The 24,232-nt window shown below is 50.1% G+C and overlaps 1 protein-coding gene across 1 annotated transcript in view; it reads right to left on the reverse strand.

The window, feature by feature from the left end:
• The window catches only part of ipo11 (importin 11), a 180,455-nt gene that overhangs the window by 84,585 nt on the left and 71,638 nt on the right, over positions 1-24,232 (reverse strand). The window contains exons 17-22 of the mRNA XM_061260129.1: positions 21,273-21,306; positions 20,638-20,678; positions 18,059-18,175; positions 14,335-14,448; positions 9,560-9,675; positions 5,848-5,924 (exon numbers count right to left, since the gene is read on the reverse strand). Of these exons, the coding sequence (XP_061116113.1) occupies positions 5,848-5,924; positions 9,560-9,675; positions 14,335-14,448; positions 18,059-18,175; positions 20,638-20,678; positions 21,273-21,306 (499 nt within the window). The remainder of the gene's footprint in view (positions 1-5,847; positions 5,925-9,559; positions 9,676-14,334; positions 14,449-18,058; positions 18,176-20,637; positions 20,679-21,272; positions 21,307-24,232) is intronic.

The following is a 24,232-nucleotide window of genomic DNA, read 5'->3' on the forward strand; positions in this document are numbered from 1 at the left end:
GAGGGGATAATGGCTTACAAACCTAGTGGTACTGGCCCAGGGCTAAGATGGCCGACAGGATTGGCCGATATGATGACTCGGCAGAAATTCAGTTCAGCCCCATTACTGACACAATATGAGACATTTCCTTTGCAGCAGTCAGGAGAAAAGAAAAACATAAAAAATCAATACAATAAAGAAGGCACAACAGATATTCACAATACACACACTGCAAACAACAATTACAAGTTAAAAAGCAGTTAGTGGGACCAAGTATTGTAGTTCAGCAGCCTACGGCTATAGGTATAAAGGAGTTTTCCCATCGACTGGTTTTTGCCCTTGGATGTTTGGATCCGCAGCTCAATGCAAGAAGCCCAAACTCAGAGATACTGTAAGCGGGTTAGGGGGGGGAGGGGGCATCGGAGGGGCATCATAACGCTGATGCTGCAGAGACACCGTCACGCTCAAAAAGTCACCCAATTACAGTCGTCTGAACGGATTTTATTTAGCATTTTATTTCAATTCAGTTCAATTCAATTTGTTTTGTACTGCGCTTTTCACAGAAGACTGTCACAAAGACACTTTACAGAGTAGCACAGAAGCGAATGAAACATATCAGCCCTGAGCCCCCAACAGCATACGAGGTAAATGACTGCCTGAGGGGAGAAAAAAAACTCCCCAATGGGGAGACATCTTGGCAGGAACCCGGCTATAGGGGCATAGCCAACCTGGCCAATATGCTTAATGTATGAAACTAGTTTAATGTACCAGTCAATCACAATCTAAGCCATACAAAGAGTCAGTGCCTCTCTCAACCCATACAAGCTGAAAGATTTTGTTGTTATTTTTGTTATTTTGTAGCCATGTACATTTTTCCTTGAATGCGGAAACTCGGTCGTAATTTGAGTTACAATGTAAAAGTGCCATCGGCCTTGTGCAGCTTCTAGTTTATGATATGCCATAACTTTACTGACTTCGCCAATATTTACCATGCAAATTAGATTTAAGGTCCATGGCTATGGATAACTGACACTACGATGTGAATTGCACCGTATCTGACCTGCGTTCTATTGCTGCTCCTGGGACCTTTGGTATGCACTTAATATACGTTGCTTTGGATAAAAGCCAAATAAATATGATGTAATATAATCAGCCAATTATGGCCAGTCAAATATCAGCAATTAATATTGCCACAAAATATCCATACAGCATAACCATAATTTAGATTCAGCCAATTCAAGGAATTAATCCTCACAAAAAATTATTTTCATTGACGGAATTAGGGCAGAACTGATACGGAAATGACCCCGATGCTTAATAAAGGTTGATTTGATTCAGCTGTGAGGTTTGAAGTTTGATGCTTCAATCGTCTCTCTCCATCACTATAGCAACATGAAGCCTGTAAAGGGTGGAGCTGTCACAAACCACAATGCCCTGGCTTGTGTCAGCCAATCAGAAGGCTTCAGTCAACATAAATCAGCCAGTCGATGAATGAGACACGAAGACACCAACCACTTGATAAAACCTCACTCTCAAACATATCCTTCTGAGAATCAAAAAACAAGTTTTCTAACTCCTTAACAGACGGATGTGACCTGCGCATTACATCTCCCTTAACAGACGAATGTGACTTGTGTGTTACATCTCCCTTAACAGACGGATGTGACCTGCACATTACATCTCCCTTAACAGATGGATGTGACCTGTACGTTACATCTCCCTTAACAGACGGATGTGACCTGCGCATTACATCTCCCTTAACAGACAGATGTGACCTGCACGTTTTTCAAGACACATGACCGTTGAAATGAACTGTGATTCCTCTGCCTTTCTATGGGTTTTCTATAGGGTGCCTTAGTCCATAATGGGTTAAATTAGTATTTTTATTTTTTGGACATAATACAAGTGTCTTGGATGACAAGAACTTGTTGCAGTGCAAAGATTTTGAATTCAGCATAATTTAAATTCTATTTTATTTGTATACCACTTTTCACAGAGAACAGATGGTAAGGGAGCACGTGAGCTAAAAATCCCCAGTGGGGAGAAAAACCCTCAAAGAGTGCGAGAAAAAAAATCTTGGGAGGAAGAAATCTTGGAAGGAGTGTGTGGGTGTGTGGGTGTGTGGGTGTGTATGTGTGTGGGTGTGTGGGTGTGTGGGTGTGTATGTGTGTGAGTGTGTGTGTGTGTGGGTGTGTGAGTGGGTGTGTATGTGTGTGTGTGTGGGGGTGTGTGTGGGGGTGTGTGCGTGTGTGTGGGTGGGTGTGTGTGTGTGTGTGTGTGTGTGTGTGTGTGTGTGTGTGGGTGTGTGTGTGTGTGTGTGTGTGGGTGTGTGTGTGTGTGTGGGTGTGTGTGTGTGTGTGTGTGGGTGTGTGTGAGTGCGTGTGTGTGTGTGTGTGTGTGTGTGTGGGGGGGTGTGTGTGTGCGGGTGTGTGCGTGTGTGGGTGTGTGTGTGTGTGTGTGTGTGGGTGTGCGGGGGGAGGGGGTCCTTCCATCGCTGGCTGGCGAGGTGTAACAGGAGAACAGGTACAACAGAAATGTACTGTAATAAGAAATCTATCAATGAAATCCAATAGGTTGAGTGGGGTATTAACCTAGCAGGTAAAGTAGAAAGTCCACACAAAGGGATGTAGAACATGCAGTTCAGACGGACAACTTAACCATTATTAATCATTTTATGGACATATCAAGCCAGGTAGGTTCCAGCATAGTAGAATACACGGTACTTCAGATTTAAAGCAGACACTCACGTACCCTACAGGGGATGCAGATGAATCGGTGGGTCTTAGGAGGATATTACACAGATCATTTCATCACCGCTAATTAACTGCCAGTAAAAACAGACTGGAAGCCCTTTGGCTGGCACCACTGTGGGGAGAACGCAGGCCCTCGACAGGCAGAGAGAGCCTACCCTCCCCGACGCCCGCGCTAACGTGCTAACGAGAGCCGCCTCGCGCTAAGCGCCCGGTCATTCCCCTCGATTATATAGTTTTAACATTTTAAAAAGAGCAGATGGGCATCCATTTCGAACCAAGCCTTGAACCCCTAAAGCCTGTTTGTTCAATTAATTTATGAGCAGATAGCCCCTCGGGCTAACGGCGGAAACGCGCGCGCGGCTAACGGCGGCTAACGGCGGGCCGCGGGGTTCATTACGCACCGCCAGCAGCTCGTTAAAGGGAGGTGTCAGGCTCTCCATTAGGGACGCCGACGCCAGCGGGGAAATTATGAAAAATTATTTTACCGCTCAACGGGTAATTCGCGATGGGTGCGGGGGGAGGGGGAGGCAGAGAGAAAGACCCCACGGACAGGGTCCTTTTCACACGCGGTCTCTCGCCTCGAATTACAAGTAAATAACTCCCGAAAGGGACGGAAAACATAACGGCCTATTACAGCGAAGCTAAACGCTTAAATGTTAAAACGTTTAAATTCTGCGTCTGCGGGAGGCATTTTCCGGCTTGACAGAACGTTGAGAAGGTTGAATATAAATTTGTCGTTCATCATAATGCACGGCAAGTACACACCTTGACCTATCAGCAAAGGGCCTTTATCTTTTAATACCGCACCGCAAAGCACAATGTTGTTTCATCTCATCGCTTCCCTTCTCCAAGTCTGGAAACGTACAGTAGCAAACGTAGGTGTGGGAGCGCTCATAAGACATACTCCCGGACAGATCTGCATTAACTTCTCACATAACACAATGCAGCATTTGCATAAAACTGCTGTAAGGTATTACAGACATTACAACTAAGCGTAAATACTGACTTTAAATCCTCAGTCATCCGAGTCATGCGGTAAAACCTGAGATTTTACACCCCCCCCCCAAAAAAAGAGAAGAAGCAACAGACTTTCTGCTGTAAATCAGAACTTGCTCTTTTCCAGTTGGACAGCCAAACCCCCCCCCCCCCTCTGAAAGACAGACGGTTTGTGTGAAGATTTAAGTCGGGCCGTAAATCGTGCAGGTTCGCGGCTGAACTGCTCCTCGGACCTTGGGGAGACGCCGGCGAAGACGCTCGCCCACGCGGAGCTAATCTCCGCCGTCAGGCTGACGAGGTCAGGACCGTGCGAACGGGAAGCCTCACGCCAACGACCGCGCCGGCCACTTTGTTTACCCGCCGCCCGGTCTTAGAGGTGCCGACGCCGCTCTAAATCACCCGCCGTCCAACGGCTCCGCGACGCTGACCTCACACTCTCGTTCCAAGATGGCCGCCGCGGCTGCTCGTTTCGATAAGAAGCTGCCTGAGATAGCCCGGCCTTTGAGCCGTTACCCAGACTGACCCAATGAGGAAGAGGAGCATCAGAAGGACCAGAGTGTCCATTTCCAGGTGTGGCACTTTTGTAAATATTGGTGGTGCAAGCCCCTGGTGTAGCCACAATAAGATCCGCACAGCTGTTGGGTCCTTGAACAAGGCTCTTGACCCCGCATTGCTCCAGGGTGATTGTCCCCTGCTTAGTGTAACAGTCATAAAAGCATCAGCTACATAACTAACTAATGTAATTCTGGATTGCTTCAGGAAAATATTCAGCGAAGAAGAAAACAGTGTTAAACCAGAGAGGAATAACTGCCCCGTGGTTGTAAGCCTCAGCCAACCAGTCAAGTGGCAGTTTACAGCCTGATCTGTTTAGCAATAACTTCTAAACTTCTAAAATAATGAATATGCCATTGCCGTGTTACCTATAATGTAAACAACGTTCAATGTTGACAAAAAAAATTCTCATTACAACATGAATATTTAGTTAAAGGCAGAGTAGTGGAATGATAAGACCAAGAAAAACATTTGATTAGTTGGATTAAAAAAAAAAAATTGGATGAATTTATTTGATTTGCACCAATTTCTTTCTGTGAAACCAAAAACAATTGGAGGAATATCCAAACAAAAAGTGTTTGATACTAACTCTGAAATATCAATGAATAATTAGCTACATTACCAATCAACAAACCAAATAAACCAAGATCGTTTTCTCAGCTACAGTGGTAAGCAAAACATTCTGATGTCACAGGTAAGTTGACCTCTGGCCGTGGCTGCCGCGGAGGCATAAAAACCTGTATATGTCACTCTGGAAAGGGGCTTCTGTGAAGCATACAAGCAATGTCACGGAAAATAATTTAACTTGGGGTTTCATCTCTCGTATCTCTGCTGACCACAGATGTCGCAAATTTCCTCTGCGATGGCACCCGAGCCGCCGACAGGAAGCCGTCGACAGGAAGTCGCGGAGAATGCGCCGCTCTCTCTCCCGTCATTCCCGCACGTAATAACAAACAAAGGCTCAAACAGCGTCTGCAACAACAGCGGAGACCTTCGGTCCAATCGGAGGCTGACCCCTCCCGAAGCGACGGCACCCGGCCTGTCAATCATTCGGCGGAGCGCGCCGCACTCCAGACCCGCGTGACGTGAGCGTCGTTACAAACAGGCAATATCAGAGGACGACCGCCACACTGTCATCCTTATTCAAGGGGTGGAGTGACCATCGAGTATACACACGTACGCATACACTCACTCTCTTACATATAAAGATGAACACACATGCACAGCCGTGCGAACGCAGACACGAACAGGCACACACAAGCACGTACACCCACACACACATGCACAGACATGCACACGCAGACACGAACAGGTAAACACACACACACAGACACACACAGACACACAAATGCACACACTCACACAAAGACAAGCACACATGCACAGGCATGCAAACACAGACACGAAGGGGCGCACACAAATAAACACACACCCGGTGAGGTCAGAGGGTCCACCATCTGATCAAACAAGGCCCACAGACACAACCCAGATACTGTATCATGTAAAATGTAATAAAGAAAGAAAGAAAGAAAGAACCGGGGTGGGGGGGGTGGTGGGGGACACTTACCGAGAAGGGCGGACATGTTCTGAAAGATTCTGAGAAGTTCCGGCGTGATAGAAGGGCTATTTTCCAGCGTCACCAACCTGCAGAGAGAGAAATCAGCCAGTCAGAGCGCACCACTGGGGAGGGAAACCCTGAAATCATTCATTTTCTTCTTCCAAGCCTGGGAAACATTCCAGCACTTTTCTCAGGCTTCACTTCACTTGCATTTTTGTGTGTGTATGATACACACTCGTGGTTGTGTGTTCATGTGCATGAGTGTGTGTGTGTGTGTGTGTGTATGCGCACGTGCGAGCGTGTGCGCCCACGTTTGTGTTTGTGTGTGTGTGTGTGTGAGTGAGTGTGTGTGTTAGGGTGTGTGCACGTGCGAGTGTGTGCGCCCACGTGTGTGTGTGTGTGTGTCTATGTGTGTGTGTAAGTGTGTGTGCGTGCGCCCGCGTTTCGGCTTTTATGGAAAATCGATGTGAATCGCCTCTGTGTTGCTCCTATGCAAAGTTTTACTCCACCAGTAATGATTAATTATTGATGCGCTAATGACCCTTCTGCTGCCCATCAGGTCCCCGTGCTGCCAGCACTGGGCCTCGGAGGAGCCCTGATTGGTGGAGGTTACCCCGAGGGTCGGGACCCCAGCGCACACGCCGTCCATCCTCATACACTTTCCTGTGTCTTTCCCTTCCTTTCCACAGCGTCAGAGCGCATTAACGCGAAGCCTCTATTGAGAAACTGATCTCCTCGGGCAACCGGGCCCGACGGAGCCGGAATGGAGGAGACGCTTAGAGCCGCGGCGAGGTGCCGTTCTGTGTGCCGCGATACCGGAGGATCGATTCGAAAACGGGACCGCATTAATCAGCTGAAACAACACGTAACGGGACAGACAGAGGGAGCGAGACAGGGAAGGAGAGAAAGAGAGAGGCAGAATGAGAGAAAGGCTTACACATACATACAAACACACTCTTTCTCCATTCTCCCTCTCTCCATCGCGCTCTCATGTAAAGTGAGATCGAAAGAGAAGGGTGGGAGTGAGACGCCTAAGTTCAATGAATCAATCAACAAATCTATTTCAGACCAGCGCTGCTGACCAAACTCAAATTAGAGTAAACCGAATCATGAAGTAAATTGAACACTCTTATTTGGAATATTGGGACACTGAAACAAATTAGAATCGGGCCCGGAAAAGAGATTATCAACAGGCAGAGGATCTCTCCATACGAAGCAGAGACGGATCCTGACCGAGTACAGGCTCGGCAGTGGCTAAAGCCACAGAAAATGGAAGACAGAAACGAATGGAAACCCAAGGAGGATAGAACATGTGAACACTGTATGACAGGTGAGGTTGAGACAGAGATTATCCTTCAATGCGAGAAATTGTATTCGGAAATTCCAAACTTCTCCCAATTACCCGCCATGTACCTTGGGAGAGGGACATACAGCAGCAATTGCAGCAAAATATGTGACAGTTTGCCATAGCCTGAGAGACAGTGAGGAAATCTACATACACTGATCAACCCCAGTCCTCTCTGTGTTCTGGCTCTGTCTTTGAGCTGGAACCTGAAGTTCAGAGGCACAGATGGAGAAAGAGGGAGAGGGGGAGTCAGAGTGAAAGGCAGAGCGATATAGAGAAAAGAGAGGCACACAGAGAGAGAGGGAGTGAGATAGTGAGGGGCAGAGATAGAAAGAAAGAGTGACAGAGAGTAAGAGACAGAGAGGGAGTGAGATAAAGAGTGAGAGAGTAAGAGAGAGAGAGAAAGTGACAGACAGAGAGGGAGTGAGAGAGAGTGACAGTGAGACAGACAGAGAGGCAGTGAGAGCTCTCTGGAGCTCACACACAGAAGGGTTAAGCAGCTGATGAGGGCTGGTCTCTGAGGAGCTCAGTGGAGCTGGGGGGAACTGCACTTGTTTACAGAGATTAATTTCATTATCTGCAGCTGAGTAGCGGCTGTAAAACATGATCAAACGCCCAAACACACACACACAGACACACACACACACACACACACACACACACACACACACACACACTCACACTCACACTCACACTCACACTCACACTCACACTCACACTCACACACACACACACACACACACACACACAGACACAGACACAGACACAGACACACAAACTCACACTCACACTCACACTCACACTCACACTCACACTCACACACACACACACGCTCACGCACACGCACACGCTCACGCACACGCACTCTCACACACACACACACACACACAGACAGACACAGACACACACACACACACAGACAGACACACACACACACACACAGACACACACACCAGCACGCACAACCACATGTGAATACACACACAAACAAACACAAACACACACGCGCACACACAAACACACACCCACGAGGGCATGCACACGCACGCACACACACACACACACACAAACCACAGGTTCCCATCAGTCACTGACAGAAAGAAAATCTTCATTTTCCAGAAGTCAGGTGTGGGCGGGATTTATGGGCATGGTGGGTAACGTAGTCCGGCAGGGCCCGATAAACACCAGCCACCGGGCCCAATTAGGCAGCTGTCAGGGGCTGCCGGCTCTGTGCCCGTGACAAAGGAGGGAACACGGCGTGACATTAGTGGGACCTTTCATTCCACCCCGCGCGCGACGGGGAAGAGCGAGAAAGAGAGAGAGAGAGAGAGAGACAGGGAGAGGGAGAGGGAGAGGGAGAGAGAGAGAGAGTGCGCGGGGACGTTCAGCGCCAGTGCCAGACGCCCCCTCTGTAATAATGCAGGCGCCCGAACGTGCCCTCCTGCACAAACATTCCCTTCCGCTGTGCGCTACGGCATCAAAGCCGCCCGTCACCGCCGCTTAAGATCACATTACAATGCTAACGGGCGCTTAGCCGCGCGCGTCGCTCTAAGACCGGGGTTAGCCGCGCGTCGCTATAAGACCGGGGTTAGCGGTCGCTCTAAGACCGGGGTTAGCCGTGCGTCGCTCTAAGACCGGGGTTAGCCGCGCGTCGCTCTAAGACCGGGGTTAGCCGTGCGTCGCTCTAAGACTGGGGTTAGCTGTCGCTCTAAGACCGGGGTTAGCCGTGCGTCGCTCTAAGACTGGGGTTAGCTGTCGCTCTAAGACCGGGGTTAGCTGTCGCTCTAAGACCGGGGTTAGCCGCGCGTCGCTATAAGACCGGGGTTAGCGCGCCAGACCAGGCTCAGCTTCGGACAGAGGCTCTGTGTTAATCTACGGATTGGGTCTCGTAAGGCATTTTACTGTGTGTTTGTGTGTGTGTTCATGTGTTTGTGAGTCAGAATGAGTGTGTGGGTAAGGCAGGCAGGTGTGTGTGTGTACAGGTGAGACAGGTGTGTGTATGCAGGTGAGGCAGGTGTGTGTGTACAGGTGAGACAGGTGAGCACACATCCACAGGTGAGGCAGGTGTGTGTATACAGGTGAGGCAGGTGTGTGTGTACAGGTGAGTACAGGTGTGTGTGTACAAGTGAGGCAGATGAGCACACATCCACAGGAGAGGCAGGTGTGTGTGTACAGGTGAGGCAGGTGAGCACACATCCACAGGAGATGCAGGTGTGTGTGTGTACAGGCGAGTACAGGTGTGTGTACAGGTGAGGCAGGTGAGCACACATCCACAGGAGAGGCAGGTGTGTGAGTACAGGTGTGTGTGTGTACAGGTGAGTACAGGTGTGTGTGTGTACAGGTGATGCAGGTGAGCACACAGGAGAGGCTCTGTACCAGAGCTCCAGGCCGTCCTCCAGCAGGTAGACGTGGGGAGGCTGGGAGACGTCGGTGCTGAGCTGGATCACAGGCAGCAGGAACGGGTACAGGTTCTTACTCTCCGCCCCGAGGCCCTGCAACACAACACAAACAACCCTTACCCGGGGCCCTGCAACACAACACAAACAACCCTTACCCGAGGCCCTGCAACAACACAACACAACACAAACAACCCTTACCCGGGGCCCTGCAACAACACAACACAAACAACCCTTACCCGGGGCCCTGCAGCAACACAACACAAACAACCCTTACCCGGGGCCCTTCAGCAACACAACACAAACAACCCTTACCCGGGGCCCTGCAGCAACACAACACAAACAACCCTTACCCGGGGCCCTGCAGCAACACAACACAAACAACCCTTACCCGGGGCCCTGCAACACAACACAAACAACCCTTACCCGGGGCCCTGCAACACAACACAAACAACCCTTACCCGGGGCCCTGCAACAACACAACACAAGCAACCCTTAGCCGGGGCCCTGCAGCAACACAACACAAACAACCCTTACCCGGGGCCCTGCAACAACACAACACAAGCAACCCTTACCCGGGGCCCTGCAACACAACACAAACAACCCTTACCCGGGGCCCTGCAGCAACACAACACAAACAACCCTTACCCGGGGCCCTGCAGCAACACAACACAAACAACCCTTACCCAGGGCCCTGCAACAACACAACACAAACAACCCTTACCCGGGGCCCTGCAGCAACACAACACAAACAACCCTTACCCGGGGCACTGCAACAACACAAAACAAACAACCCTTACCCGGGGCCCTGCAACAACACAAACAACCCTTACCCGGGGCCCTGCAGCAACACAACACAAACAACCCTTCAATCAGCACGTTCAATCAGACAGTGCTCAGCTAGGCTCTGCTATGGCTTCAGGGTTGATCGATATGCTTCCTTCCAACGGTGTGCAACAGGCTTTGAGGTATATTTGCCCCCATTTGTTGTGTGTGTCGGGGGTGGAGTCCAATCAACAATGCCGTAGGCCTAACGCTTTAAAACGCAGAGAACGGCTTCTCCAGATGCCATTGGAGAAAAACGTACTACGTCGGTCAGTCCGCCCACGGGTTGCAACAAGACATTCAACGTGCAACCGATTCCATTTAAATAAACATTTTGCTACGTTTTTGGTGGGACTGAACGTGGCTATCTAATCGGATATCTAGATTTTTCTTATGTTTCTGGTATACCCATTCTCCCTTTACACCTCACAGGCCAGTGGAGGATGGGCTGCCCCTCTTTAGCCGGGTTCCTCCAGAGGTTTCTTTCCGTTGGGTTTTTTCCTGCCATCTCTGCCCATATAAATGCCCCAGTTTGACGGTTAAACAGATTCTCCAGGCCTAGTCAGGAGAATGTTACCAAACCTCCAGTATGTTTTACAGGGCAGGCAGAGTGTTTGCACTCTTGAAAGGTCCTCGGCGTTCTTTTGGAGAGAGTACTCCAGAAATCCCAGGATACGGAGGGAAGTGGATTTTGTGGAGCTCTTGTACACGACCTCGACAGGCAGCAGCGTGCTGGGACAGATTTAAGAATCCGGAGGAGGACCACGCTGGCTCTCACACAAAGAGTGTGAACTAAAGCACACACACACCCTCACGGACCAGCCAACCCAAGGGCTCAGAGACATGGAGAGAGGCAGAAGGACAGAGAAAGGGAGAAGGATAGAGGAACAGAGTGAGAGAGGGAGAAGGATAGAGGAACAGAGTGAGAGAGGGAGAAGGATAATGGAACAGAGTGAGAGAAGGAGAAGGATAGAGGAACTGAGTGAGAGAGGGAGAAGGATAGAGGAACAGAGTGAGAGAGGGAGAAGGACAGAGGAACAGAGTGAGAGAGGGAGAAGGATAGAGGAACTGAGTGAGAGAGGGAGAAGGATAGAGGAACAGAGTGAGAGAGGGAGAAGGACAGAGGAACAGAGTGAGAGAGGGAGAAAGACGGAGGAACTGAGTGAGAGAGGGAGAAGGATAGAGGAACAGAGTGAGAGAGGGAGAAGGACAGAGAGAAGGACAGAGAGAGAGGGCAGGGAGCTGGGGAGGACAGAGAGGGAGAGGAGAGGTAGTAGGGTACCCTTTATTTAAACTGGTGCTGCATTTCTGTGCTTAAATGCCCCCGTATGAGCAGTGAGGGGGTAATCGGGGGCAGTTAGACGAGCAGGTCAGAGCTTTCAGCAGCGGCAGACTCCCAGGGCGGTGAAGGGCTTGTGACATCAGCGCAAACACGCGGGCCCACGCAAACAAACACGCATCAGAGACTCCAAACAAAAGGCCCACAGCTCCCGCCCAGGAGCTCCCCGGCCGTATCAAACGGCCACGGTTACGGTAGTCATGGCGATGGCCGCGCCAGGAGCGACGCGGTTACAGAAACCGGCTTTCCCGCCGTCACCCGTGAAAGACCCCTCGAGACCCAGTCCTCGCTGGCCTTCAGCGCCAGGAGACCGAAACCACTTCCTTTCGATCTTTAATTACATTTTAATCTTTTTTTAAAAGAAACAATCCTTCACCCGTAAGACAGCTCTTTTCCCGCTCTGTCAACACAGGACCCGTAGGCCAATGAGCTGCGGCCGTGCGGAACCTAATTTGCATAAGTGAAGCGAGGACAAATTGGAAACGGGGAAAAATTAAGACCCTGACAGTACCTTGCCATCACAGACTGTGTCATCACCTGGATTGCAAACTCTTCTCTTCAACCTTAAAGGCCTATTTCACCATGGTACAAGCGATTAATTACCCCTAACCCCATTGTGTTTGCATAGCAATACTAGCAATACTATACTATAAATATAATATAATATAATATAATATATACAAATACTAGCAATATCAGCTGCTCCAGCATAGCCGTTCCAGATTTTTCTGGGTTCCCATTCACTCCCATTCATTTTCAGGACCTTGCTGAAATGAATCATTTTGAAGCATAAACTAACTACAGAGGATAATAGATCAATAAAAGAGAGTAATAACATCAACGGTGCGTTTTTGAGCTGATGAGCTGTTTTCCGGTTCATGTTAGCGAGAGAGGTACTATTTTCAGATTGGCCACTGCGTAAAAATACAGCAAGCAGCCGTCTGACTTTAAACCGCATGTGGCCATGCGGACGTTCGCGTGTGCAAGGATGCATCGCTTACTGTCGTTAAAGTAACAAAACCTTTTCCAGATCTCACTCTTTTATAGCCAATAAAACACTGAATCTACAAGAGGGACCATTTCACAGTAGTACTCTCTTATATCGATCGATGATTTTGGCAACTTCTTGAAAATGAAGGCGAACCCCCGCCGAAGTTGCGCCCAATGCAGATACAATGGGGCAGGCAGCACCACTAAACAAACAGACAGATCCCTCTGAGGACAGGCGTGAGACGAACAGACCGCGGGGCGGATCGGCGAAGAGTCGGAACCCGCCGGAAACATTTGGCGTCTGGGCCCAGTCTGGGCCCCGCGGGATTGTGGGACGCGGCGCGATAAGCTGCTTGGAGGCCCGGCGTCCCACAAGGCCTTCTGAGCGTCTGCGGCCCGGCTCACAGACCCGCCAACGCCGCTAACGCACAGCTGCCGCGGCTCCGAGTGTGAGCACCTAAACTATTGTCCCTGTTGGGCAGCAGGTAAATAGATGCAAAGTCTATGGAGCAGAGGCAAGTTTAGTTTATTACTTTAACTGGGACCCTACGCAACATGGCGGCTGCAAAACTGCTTTTCTAGTTGGCACACATACATTTTCTGGAGCAAATGCTCTAAAATGGGAGCACCTTAAAGGCTGTGAGGGCGGGGGTTGGACACCAAACCTGCCCAATCCTTCGCCTGCCTTCATCACAAGCTCTTATCTTTGGGTGGGGTTGTTGTTTTTAGGGGTCGGTCGCTGACACTAGTGGATCCTTAGCCCAGCTGTATCAAGGCCTGCTCACTGTCAGGCTATAAAGGGGGGCGGTATCATTTTTTTGGTGGGTTTTTTTGGGGGATTTGGGATTTTGACATTGATGCCAGCTGACCCCTCACACACCACGTACGCACCACCAGGAGGCTGCGGTTTGGACTCTGGCACAGTCCAGACCAGACTGAGGATCAGCGCCGTCTGAACCCATCAGTGTCAGTGTGTGTGTCCCTCTCGGGCATCCGTACCCGCCGGCTAAAAGCTCTCCCATCTCTCTCTCCTTCTCTCTCTCCTTATCTCTCTCCTTCTCTCTCTCGCAGATTCAAACTCGATATGACAGGAGGACTTGTGCTGCTGGAGTGGTACCGTCATCCATTACATCAACAATCCCCCAAACCTCAGACCACACGCGTATCTCTCATTCTCCACCCCTCTCTGTCCTCTGCCTCTTTATTTCACTCTGTCTCTCTATCCATTTCCCTCTCCCTCCCCCTCCCACCTCCCTCCCCCTCCCACCTCTCCCTCTCTCTCTCTCCCTTCCTCTCCCACCTCTCCCCCCACCCTTTCTCTCTCCCTCCCTCTCTCCCTCTCCTTCCCCCTCCTCTCTCCCTCTCTGCTTCCCTCTCCATCCCCCTCCCCCTCCTCTCTCCCTCTCTCCCCCTCCTCTCCCCCTCCTCTCTCCCTCTCTCCTCCCCTCACTCCCCCTCTCTCTCTCCCCCCCTCTCTCTCTCTCTCCCTCCCCCCTCTCTCTCTCCCCCCCCTCTCTCTCTCTCCCTCTCCCTCCCTCTCTCTCTCACCCTCTCCCTCTCCCTGTGTGCAGTGTCCCAGCAGGCTTGCCGTAGTTCAGTACCTGTACGAGGTGTGTGAGGGTGCTGAGGATGGCACAGCGCAGCATGTTGTGTTCCTCTGACTGCTTCCACAGCAGGGGCAGATACTGCACCAGGCAGCCCACGTAGGGCCGGATCTGCAACAACAAAACACTGTAAACCACCGTGTACACATACACTCATACTGCACACACACACACACACTCACACACACACACACACACACACACACACACACACACACACACACACACACACACACACACAGACACACACACTCACACTCACACACTCACACACTCACACACTCACACTCATACTGCATTTACATTTTAGTAATTTAGCAGACGCTTTTAATCCAAAGCGACTTACAAGTGCATAGGTTCTTCTACACGTTAAAGCATCACATCCATAACTAGTAAAATACACATGAAGTGTTGTTCTAAACATACAGTCATCATAAGTGCAATTCTATTCTAATTTTGGGTTAGACAAGAGGGATAGGGATATCGGAAAGGGGGGAGAGGCGGGGAATCAGGAGGGGGGACTAAGGTACAGTTTGAAAAGGTGTGTTTTTAGTCTGCGTCGAAATAGGGGGAGGGATTCTGCTGTCCTGACAGTGGTAGGAAAGTCATTCCACCACTGAGGAACCAGAGCGGAAAATAGGCGTGAACGTGCAGCTCGACCGCCAGGCACACACACACAGACACACAGACACACTCACACACACAGACACACACACACACACATACTGCACACACACTCACACACAGACACACACTCTCACACAGACACACTCACTCACTCACTCACACACACACACACACTCATACTGCACACACACACACACTCACACACATACACACACTCACACATACATACATACACACACTTGTGCGCACGCGCGCACACACACACACACACACACATACACACCACATGCTCACACATGCAAAAACCCACCCACAAATGCGCACACACCGTACACTCACACACAAACGCATCACATGCTCACAAACACCCACCCGCAGACAGGCACAGAAACACACATCACACACCCAGACACCACACACAAAGCTACAAAGACATAAAGACACAGACAGACAGACAGACAGACACAGACACACACACACACACACAGACAGACAGACAGACAGACACACAGACACAGAGACAGACAGACACACACACACACACACACACACACACACACACACACACAGACAGACACACACACACACACACACACACACACACACACACACACTCACACACACACACACAGACAGACACACACACACACACACACACACACACACACAGTCCATGATCAGGGTCGAGCAGTGCCACAGGGCTGTAATTGTGTTTCTTGATTTCCACAGACTGACTCAGAGACACAATTAACACCTTTTTAGTCAGGAAGGTTCAGAGGAGATTAATTGGAAAAACAATAATGACAAAAATAAAAGTGGTGACTCTGCGCCAGGCCCAGGGATGCTGGCAGAAGCACTCCGCTCCCGTAATCAATCAGGAGAGAGGGGCCGTTTATTCCCAAGTAACCACAGCCAGAACTCCAGACTTCATATTCCTGAGTCACTCTCCTGTAATGAATACGGAAAACCAACCCGCCCTTGCCCATTGTCAATTGTCATGTAGAACACGCATTTATATATTTATTTCGACGGCGAAAAAGGGGATTGCCTGTTCCGTTAAGGGATGTGAGGGACAGGTTCATTATAACATAATCTGTATGCGTTCAGGATGTGTGTTTTGGCTGATGGTTAGTCCACTGGTGCTTTAATGATATTCCATGTCCACTCGCTGGTCTGGGAATGTCAAATTAATCGAGCCGGCGCACTTATGTGCTCTTAGGCCGTAACGGCCTCCGCGTGAAGACATCAGCTAAAGAGACGCAAAGTCTAGGGAGCAAGACGAGATTAGTTTAGTTAATTACTTTATTTAACAGGGACCTCGCGCAACATGGTGGCTGCAATGGAGTTAGCCAAGTAGCCAATTAGCATCTGTAGTCCCTGGGCAGGAAGAGGTGGCTAATGCTAATGAAACTTGGCCCGGGTACGGGGAGACGCACTGATATCAGGAAGTACTTTTCCTTATGTCTTAAATAGAATAGTTAGCGTAGCAGAACTTGAGCCCACTGAAGGTGTTGAAGTGCAGTTCTGACCGCTTTAATCCATTCAGCCCCTTAAAAGCATAAAGGTGAAAGTTTCCATTGTAGTAAGCCTGAAATACGTACGAAACAAGCAATCCTTCTTCCCTTTCCCTCTGCGAAACTGACAAAAAGTCTACAATAGCGCTGATCTCGTCTGTATGTACAGCACATGATGACTCTCGATGGGCAGAAGGGTCTGTTCTCATCACTATACATTCTTCAGCTCTCAAGAGCGGAGCTTAAAACAGCTTGGGCTTTTCAAAGGAACGCAATCAGCCAGACAGACCCAGGAGCACTCTGGGTAAGGCTTCTCGCTAACGCGCAGCAGCGGGGAGGGAGCGTGTGCTCATCCACACTCTCCCAAAAGAAATACGTCCCAAAATCCAAAATCAGGGAATCATTAAAAAAAAATATATTCCACTCTGTAATCCACTTTCAGCTATCTCCGTACAATAGCACAGATATTTGCACTTTCTCAAAGACGTGATGAATTAGCCGAACCGCACACAAAGCCGCACTCCAGCACAAAGGCCCTTTGATAGGATTAGGGGAGAACAACGCGAAACCTCCCTGCGTTTTAGCCGAAGATCCCCATTCCTCCGCCGAAAGCGCTGAAGGACTGGGACAGGCAGATAAAAGAGAGGTCGCTAAAGGACCTTGTGTTCGGACGGCGTTCCTCCGCCCGGGGGCCGGCGTATCGCTCAGGCCCCGCTATCTGGGGTTATAACGACGGAAGAAAAGCCCGCAAACTTTCAGACGGAGCGTGGCTTTCTCGTCCTCTCGTGAAAAGGAAGGATTCAAGCACAATTGCACACATTTTTTATCACCTGCGAATGACAACACAAACACCCGGATCAATGGCGCCCTTTATGCGGTGCCGATCCCGAACGTTTAGGTGAATGAATCCCGGCGTCAGTTTGGAAAAAGCACGGTTTAAGACCGCACATTGAGTACGTGCGTATTAACATTCACACTCACGCTACCTGTCATAATCCATTTCAGAAATTGATCATATAAATACGTGGGGGGGGGGACCTGTCATCATCAATCACGGGAGTTGATTGGCATGTCAATATGACATTCATTACTGTACATCACGTTGATGGCGTTCATCACAATTTAGCAGATGCTCTTATCTGAAGTGACTTACATACTGAGTGCATTGGCCTAATTAATATGAGAGATAGCGCCAGACCAGACTGACGATATTCCCAGACCGGCGAGTACTTGGGTAACATCTGCAAAGCAGCAGTGCAACTTAACTCTGCTAACCACTTACATTACACTACAGTTATTTAGCTGATGCTTTTATCCAAAGCGACTTACAGTCGATTAGACTAAGCAGAGGATAATCCCCCCTGGAGCAACGTGGGGTTAAGAGCCTTGCATGGATCTCACTGTGGCTACACTGGGGCTATGACGCTAACACACAGACATTTTTGTATTTTCCTTTGCCTCAAGCTCCCGTAGTTCTTTTTTTCATAGTATTTTTCTGAAGAGATGTTGGTGAAATGATCGATGGAAACGGCATTACAATACCGAAATGAAATGACCCTTGACCCCCGGCAGAGGCTCACCTGGGTGTTGACCCTCTCGATGACGCAGGAGATGACGTGGAGCACCTGCATCTTGGTGTCGCATTCGGTCACCTGCTGCAGCAGCTGGAACAGCAGCCCGAAGATGGACTCCAGGTACTGCCCCCGAAAAACAGAGCAGAGGATTCATCACCACCATTAATCACCATGAGAGCAAGAACAATGCAGGATACACTTCTGCGTGATCACACAGTGCATTATTACTACTCTATTTAGAACAATGTCTCATCACGGGTTGATAATCGCCATGATAATAATGATAATAATCTGTTATTTAGCGGACACTCTCATCCAAAGCAACTTGCAGTTGATTAGACTAAGCAGGGGACAATCCTCCCTGGAGCAGTGCAGTTGCTGTGCGGAGGTTATCGTGCCTACACCTGGGCTTGAACCACCGCCCTTCTGGGTCCCAGTCATGTGCCTTAGCCACAAGGCTACAGGCTGCGCCATGACTCAACGAATAGCAACAATTATTATCAATTCCTAGCTATGGTAGTGCGAGCCTATGAAATTGGGGGGGTGAGTGTGTGAGTGTGTGAGTGTGTGTGTGTGAGTGAGTGTGTGAGTGTGTGTGTGTGAGTGAGTGTGTGAGTGAGTGAGTGTGTGAGTGTGAGTGTGTGAGTGTGTGAGTGTGTGAGTGTGTGTGTGTGTGTGAGTGTGTGAGTGTGTGAGTGAGTGAGTGTGTGAGTGTGTGAGTGTGTGTGTGTGTGAGTGTGTGAGTGTGTGTGTGTGAGTGCGTGAGTGTGTGTGAGTGCGGGAGTGTGTGAGTGCGTGAGTGAGTGAGTGTGTGAGTGTGTGAGTGTGTGTGTGTGTGAGTGTGTGTGTGTGAGTGTGTGAGTGAGTGAGTGTGTGAGTGTGTGAGTGTGTGTGTGTGTGAGTGTGTGAGTGTGTGTGTGTGAGTGTGTGAGTGCGTGCGTGTGTGTGAGTGCGGGAGTGTGTGAGTGCGTGAGTGTGTGAGTGTGTGAGGCTCAGTGAGGCCAGTACTGGGCACTTCCACTTTTTTGCATTTACTTTAACATCTGACCACTTCTTTTTAATTTCCGTAATAGTTTGACTGCCGTGACATCCTGCCACTCCACAATACTGGTTATGCCAGAACCATTTCCACCAAACAATACAGCCCAGCTGTCCTCTACCTCCGTAACCAGCATCGATTTCACACTCTGTGAAGTTTCCTTTCTTTGTTTGGCGGTCGGACTACTCCATTTTCCCTGACAGTGAACATTCATATGCACATCAATATCCAAAATGGCCGCACAATTAATCATTTATGATATTTAACTATTTATTTTCTGTTCAACGGGACGAGATAGTTGGGTTGTGCACATATACACAAAATATAAAGTTTTTTTTGCGGGCAAATACACTCGTGGTTTTATAAATCAGCATATTTTTGACCGTTCACAATTTTCTTCTTTTGTGCCTACACAGCCTTTTATGAGAAAAGTTTTATGAAGCAGGCCCTTAATCTGAATATTAATCACAATGAGAGTCCAGTTATGAATATTAATCACTGTGAGATTACTGAACTGAGTACTAATCACCATCAAAGAACTGAGCTGGGTATGAATCATAATGAGAGTACTGTTCTGAGTATTAATCAGTCAGAGTGTTGAACTAAGTATCTCTACGGGAGTACAGATGCAAGCATTAATGGTATTGTCGTATGTACTGTATAGCATTCCCTTTATCAACCAGAATGAGTTGATATGCTTGATGTTCCACAGAAAGAAAGATTCGATCCAGGGCATTAATTGAGGGTGCTCATCCAGAATCATTCCACCCGTATTACCCATCATAAAAGGCTGGCTCCAAGCTCAGGACAACAAGAGAAGAAACAGATATGAGACTTCTCAGTGAAATCACAGCCAGCTTTAAAGACCACAGGCACATTCATAAGCCAGGTCTGCAGAGAGATGAGGATGTAAGAGACTCATAAAACTGAGGGATAGTTTGGGAGACAGTTGCCAAACATTCCAAAAGTTCGAGCCTCGTTTGAGTTTGCCGAATCTTTTCAGCTTTTTCGTTTTATTTATTCATTAACCTTTCTTTATACGGGGCAAGGTTGACTGAGCACACGTGCACTTTTGCAGGAAGGCCCCCGTGTAGCCTAATCTGCATGTCTTTGTACTGCGGGAGGAAAGCGGAGTACCCCATTGGGAACCCGCTTCAAGCCACTTCGTCGTGCGTCACTCTGGATAAGAGCGTCTGCTAAATACCTGTAATGTAACCCCACGCAGGCTTGGGGAGAACATGCAAACCCCACACAGGCACGGGGAGAACATGCAGACCCCACACAGGCATGGGGAGAACATGCAGACCCCACACAGAAACTCAAACCCAGGACTATCCACTGCAACTCCGTGCTGCCCTGTGTAAACTATAATATACACACGGTCTTCATCCACATCGAAATGACAGTGGTTTCTTTAATTTCCTCTCTCCCACCCTCTCCGCATGCAAGGTGAACCAACACACTGAAATTAAAAGGGCAAAAATAGGCACTTTCTACTTTTTTTTTTTTCTTACAAAAGAAAGGAAGGAAAAATTCCCAAACTCACCGGGAGGAACTGCTCGGTCTTGAACTCGAAGTCGTCGACGGGTAACGGCGCGTTAAGGGGCTCAAACTAAACGCGGGAGGCGATCGACTGGCATCACCGTGATAACTAAAGTTATCCAAAGGACCCCCCCCCCCTAGCAGCACCTTTCAAACAATGCAACTTAGCCAAAATGTGGAGGATGATTACTTCACCACACAAGGGATGGGGGTCCTAACACAAATACATGAACACTCAGAGACAGTGCCCACCTCAAACATCTCAATATATAATTAGGATCCTGCTCTGAGAACTAGGATCAGTTCTGCCCTCTTAGCTGGTAATAGATAAAGATGGAATACAGATACAGGGAAACTGACTCTAGATCAGCACCTCAACTGTGATTCCCTTTACGAGTATGAGCCCTGATTTTGGATCTGATTCCATTTCCTTTTTATTTCATTGCTTATCTGGAAACTGCTGATGTGCTGAGTGCTCTGGCACAAAATGGCTCCCATGGCTCAATCGGGTTTCTAGTGCACAGGTGAGTGGTGGTGGAGACTAATTCCCTCTCCTGAGTAAAGCACTCAAAAGTTTACGGTGCGAAATGCGTTACGTAGAAATAAGACCACAGCATCGCTCCGAGAGAGAAAGGATATTCAGCTTGAGGGTGGTGGCCGTCTCAATCCGCACCTGAGGAGGGGGAAAAACAACAACAACGGCAGTAATTAAATTCAGAAATAATTAAATACAGAAATATTATTTTTATCCAGCAATTAGGGCTACACAAAGCACTTGACTCTCATTCACCCATTCACACACCCTCACACACCGACGGCAAAAGGCTGCCATGTAAGGCACCGAGCAGGTCATCAGGAGCATTTTGGGGGTTAGGTGTCTTGCTCAGGGACACTTCAAAACACCCAGGGCAGGGGAGCGAACCGGCAACCCTCCGACTGCCAGATGACCACTCTCACCGCCTGAGCCGTTCGGGGTCTCAGAACCCATCGGCTGGGGCAGACGGGTCACGGGCCGCGGACGGATGGCAGCGGGGGGTAATCGCGCGGCTCAAAATGGCCGCCCGGGGGGGTGCCGTCTTCGTGTGAGCTGCCCTACCTGCCGCCGCGAGCCGAGAGGCACAGAGAGCCGGCGTTATCTCAAAACCGCAAGCCGGCGAAAACACGCCCCCGGATTCACCCGGGGTCACAAGGCGGCAGATTTCTTAATCCTGCCGACGCGGAACGGGGAGAAATTATCTGCAAAAGGAACCTCTAAACTGAAGACCCACTGAGGGAGCGCAGCCAGAGAAAAAAAATACATATAAATCTGACATGTGACATCTTTTATGAGAAGGCAACAAGGCAGCGAGAGAACGGAAACAGAAAAGGAACAACAGAAATAAGAGAGTAAAAAGTTAGCGCAGAAGTGAACAGAGCTAGGCCATGCACCCGATACCACTTCCTGACTGGCAGCTGCCCATCAGGATCAGAGCTTTAATTGGAGGATTAATCTCTGCTGGGGGTGGTCAGGGCCGGAGAATGAGGTCACAGGTCCCCGGGGCGGAGCCCGCTCTGATTGGCTGGCGCAGAGCCCTGGGGGGAGCGCTCGGAAACGGAGCACGAGAGAGCGCCGCAGAGGCGGCTGTCACACTCCCGGCTCTCAGACTGAAGACGGGGTCGTGCCGCGGGGCCGCGGGCTGACACCGCGGCGAGTCCCGCCGTTCCCATGGCGATGCCGCGTGCCGGGAGCGCTGCCCTCCTTTTATTGCCCCCGCCCATCTGTTCGCCTCCGATACCCGCCATCGTCCGCTGCCAGAGCGCCGTATCTGGAGCAGAACTCAGAACTGCCCCCCGCCCCCCGCCCGCCGCCAGAATCAATCACCAAGCCCCCCACTCTGCCAGGCTCACCTGACTGCCTCTCATTTGCCCCATGGGTAAATATGGACGTGTAGCGCTGCCAGAAATACGTGTGTGCGTGTGTGTGTGTGTGTGTGTGTGTGTGTGTGTGCATACTGTATGAGTATGTGGTGTGTGTGTATGTTTGTGTGTGTGTGTGGGTGCGCGAATGTGCACTGTATGTGTGTGTGTGCGTTTGTGTGAGTGTGTATGTGTGCATGCACACTGCATGTGTATGTGGTGTGTGTGTGTGTGTGTGCATACTGTATGTGGTGTGTGTGTGTGTGTGTGTGTGAGTGTGCATACTGTATGTGGTGTGTGTGTGTGTGTGCATACTGTATGTGGTGTGTGTGTGTGTGTGTGTGTGTGTGTGTTTGCATACGGTATGTGGTGTGTGTGTGCGCAGAGGTGGAGGTCACAGTGACTGGTTTTCTGCTCACGTTCTGATTCCTCACACACTTCTCTCTCCCTCAGATTCTCATTCTCTCATTGCCCCTCACACACTCACTCTCACCCAAGCGTACTCATTCATTCACTGCCCAGCCCAACACACACACACTCTCTCTCACTCTCAGACACACACACACACTCTCACACACACACACACACACTCACTCACACACACACTCTCACACTCTCACACTCTCACACTCTCACACTCTCTCAGACTCACACTCACACTCACGCTCACACTCACACACACACACTCACTCTCACACACACACACACACACACACACACACACACACACACACTCACTCACTCTCACTCTCTCTCTCACACTCACACTCACACTCACACACTCTCACACTCTCACACTCTCACACTCTCACACTCTCTCACACACACACACACACACACTCACTCACTCACACACACACATTTGGGCGCAGTGGCTCCGCGCTCTGTCGTCCTGACCCGGTCGGCTGAAAATCCTCCGGCTCTAAACACCCCCCCCCCCCCCCCCGCCCTCCCCGCCCCGTTCTCAGGGACGGCCGCCTCACTCGCCGTGATGTCACCAGATTTGGCTCGGCGAGGGCGTTTATGAATCCAAATATAACCCCAAAAAAGTGAAGGGTGCTCAGCGTGCCTGTTCCAGGAGCGCTCAGACCCTTCGGAGCGCGCGCGCCGATTTGTCACCGCCCTAATTATTCCGAGCGCTTTCTCCTGGGCCGCTTTGATCCGAGTCTTCATTTGTTCCTCCGCATGCCGGCTGCCTCTCGCCTCGTCCTCCCGAGGAGCCCAACTTCATCACCGGATCAAAGAACCGCTCGGCGAGCAATTATCCGCCTCTTTTCCCCCCGCACGGCGAGAAACGTGCTAGCTGGGCGACCGTGCGCGTCTGTGAAGAATTGACGATTATTTGCAGTGCGACTGGAAACCCGGGGACCGCTGGGGGGGGGGGGGGGGGGCCTTTCACGCCCGCGCGTCTATGCCGAAAGCCGAGGCCGATCGGAGGCTGAATACGGGCCGGCTGATCGGTGGCTGAATACGGGCCGGCCGATCGGTGGCTGAATACGGGCCGGCCGATCGGTGGCTGAATACGGGCCGGCCGATCGGTGGCTGAATACGGGCCGGCCGATCGGTGGCTGAATACGGGCCGGCCGATCGGTGGCTGAATACGGGCCGGCCGATCGGTGGCTGAATACGGGCCGGCTGATCGGAGGCTGAATACGAGCCCGGCTGATCGGAGGCTGAATACGGCCCGGCTGATCGGTGGCTGA

This window comes from Conger conger, chromosome 11, assembly GCF_963514075.1.
Source record: "Conger conger chromosome 11, fConCon1.1, whole genome shotgun sequence".
Lineage (NCBI taxonomy): Eukaryota > Metazoa > Chordata > Actinopteri > Anguilliformes > Congridae > Conger > Conger conger.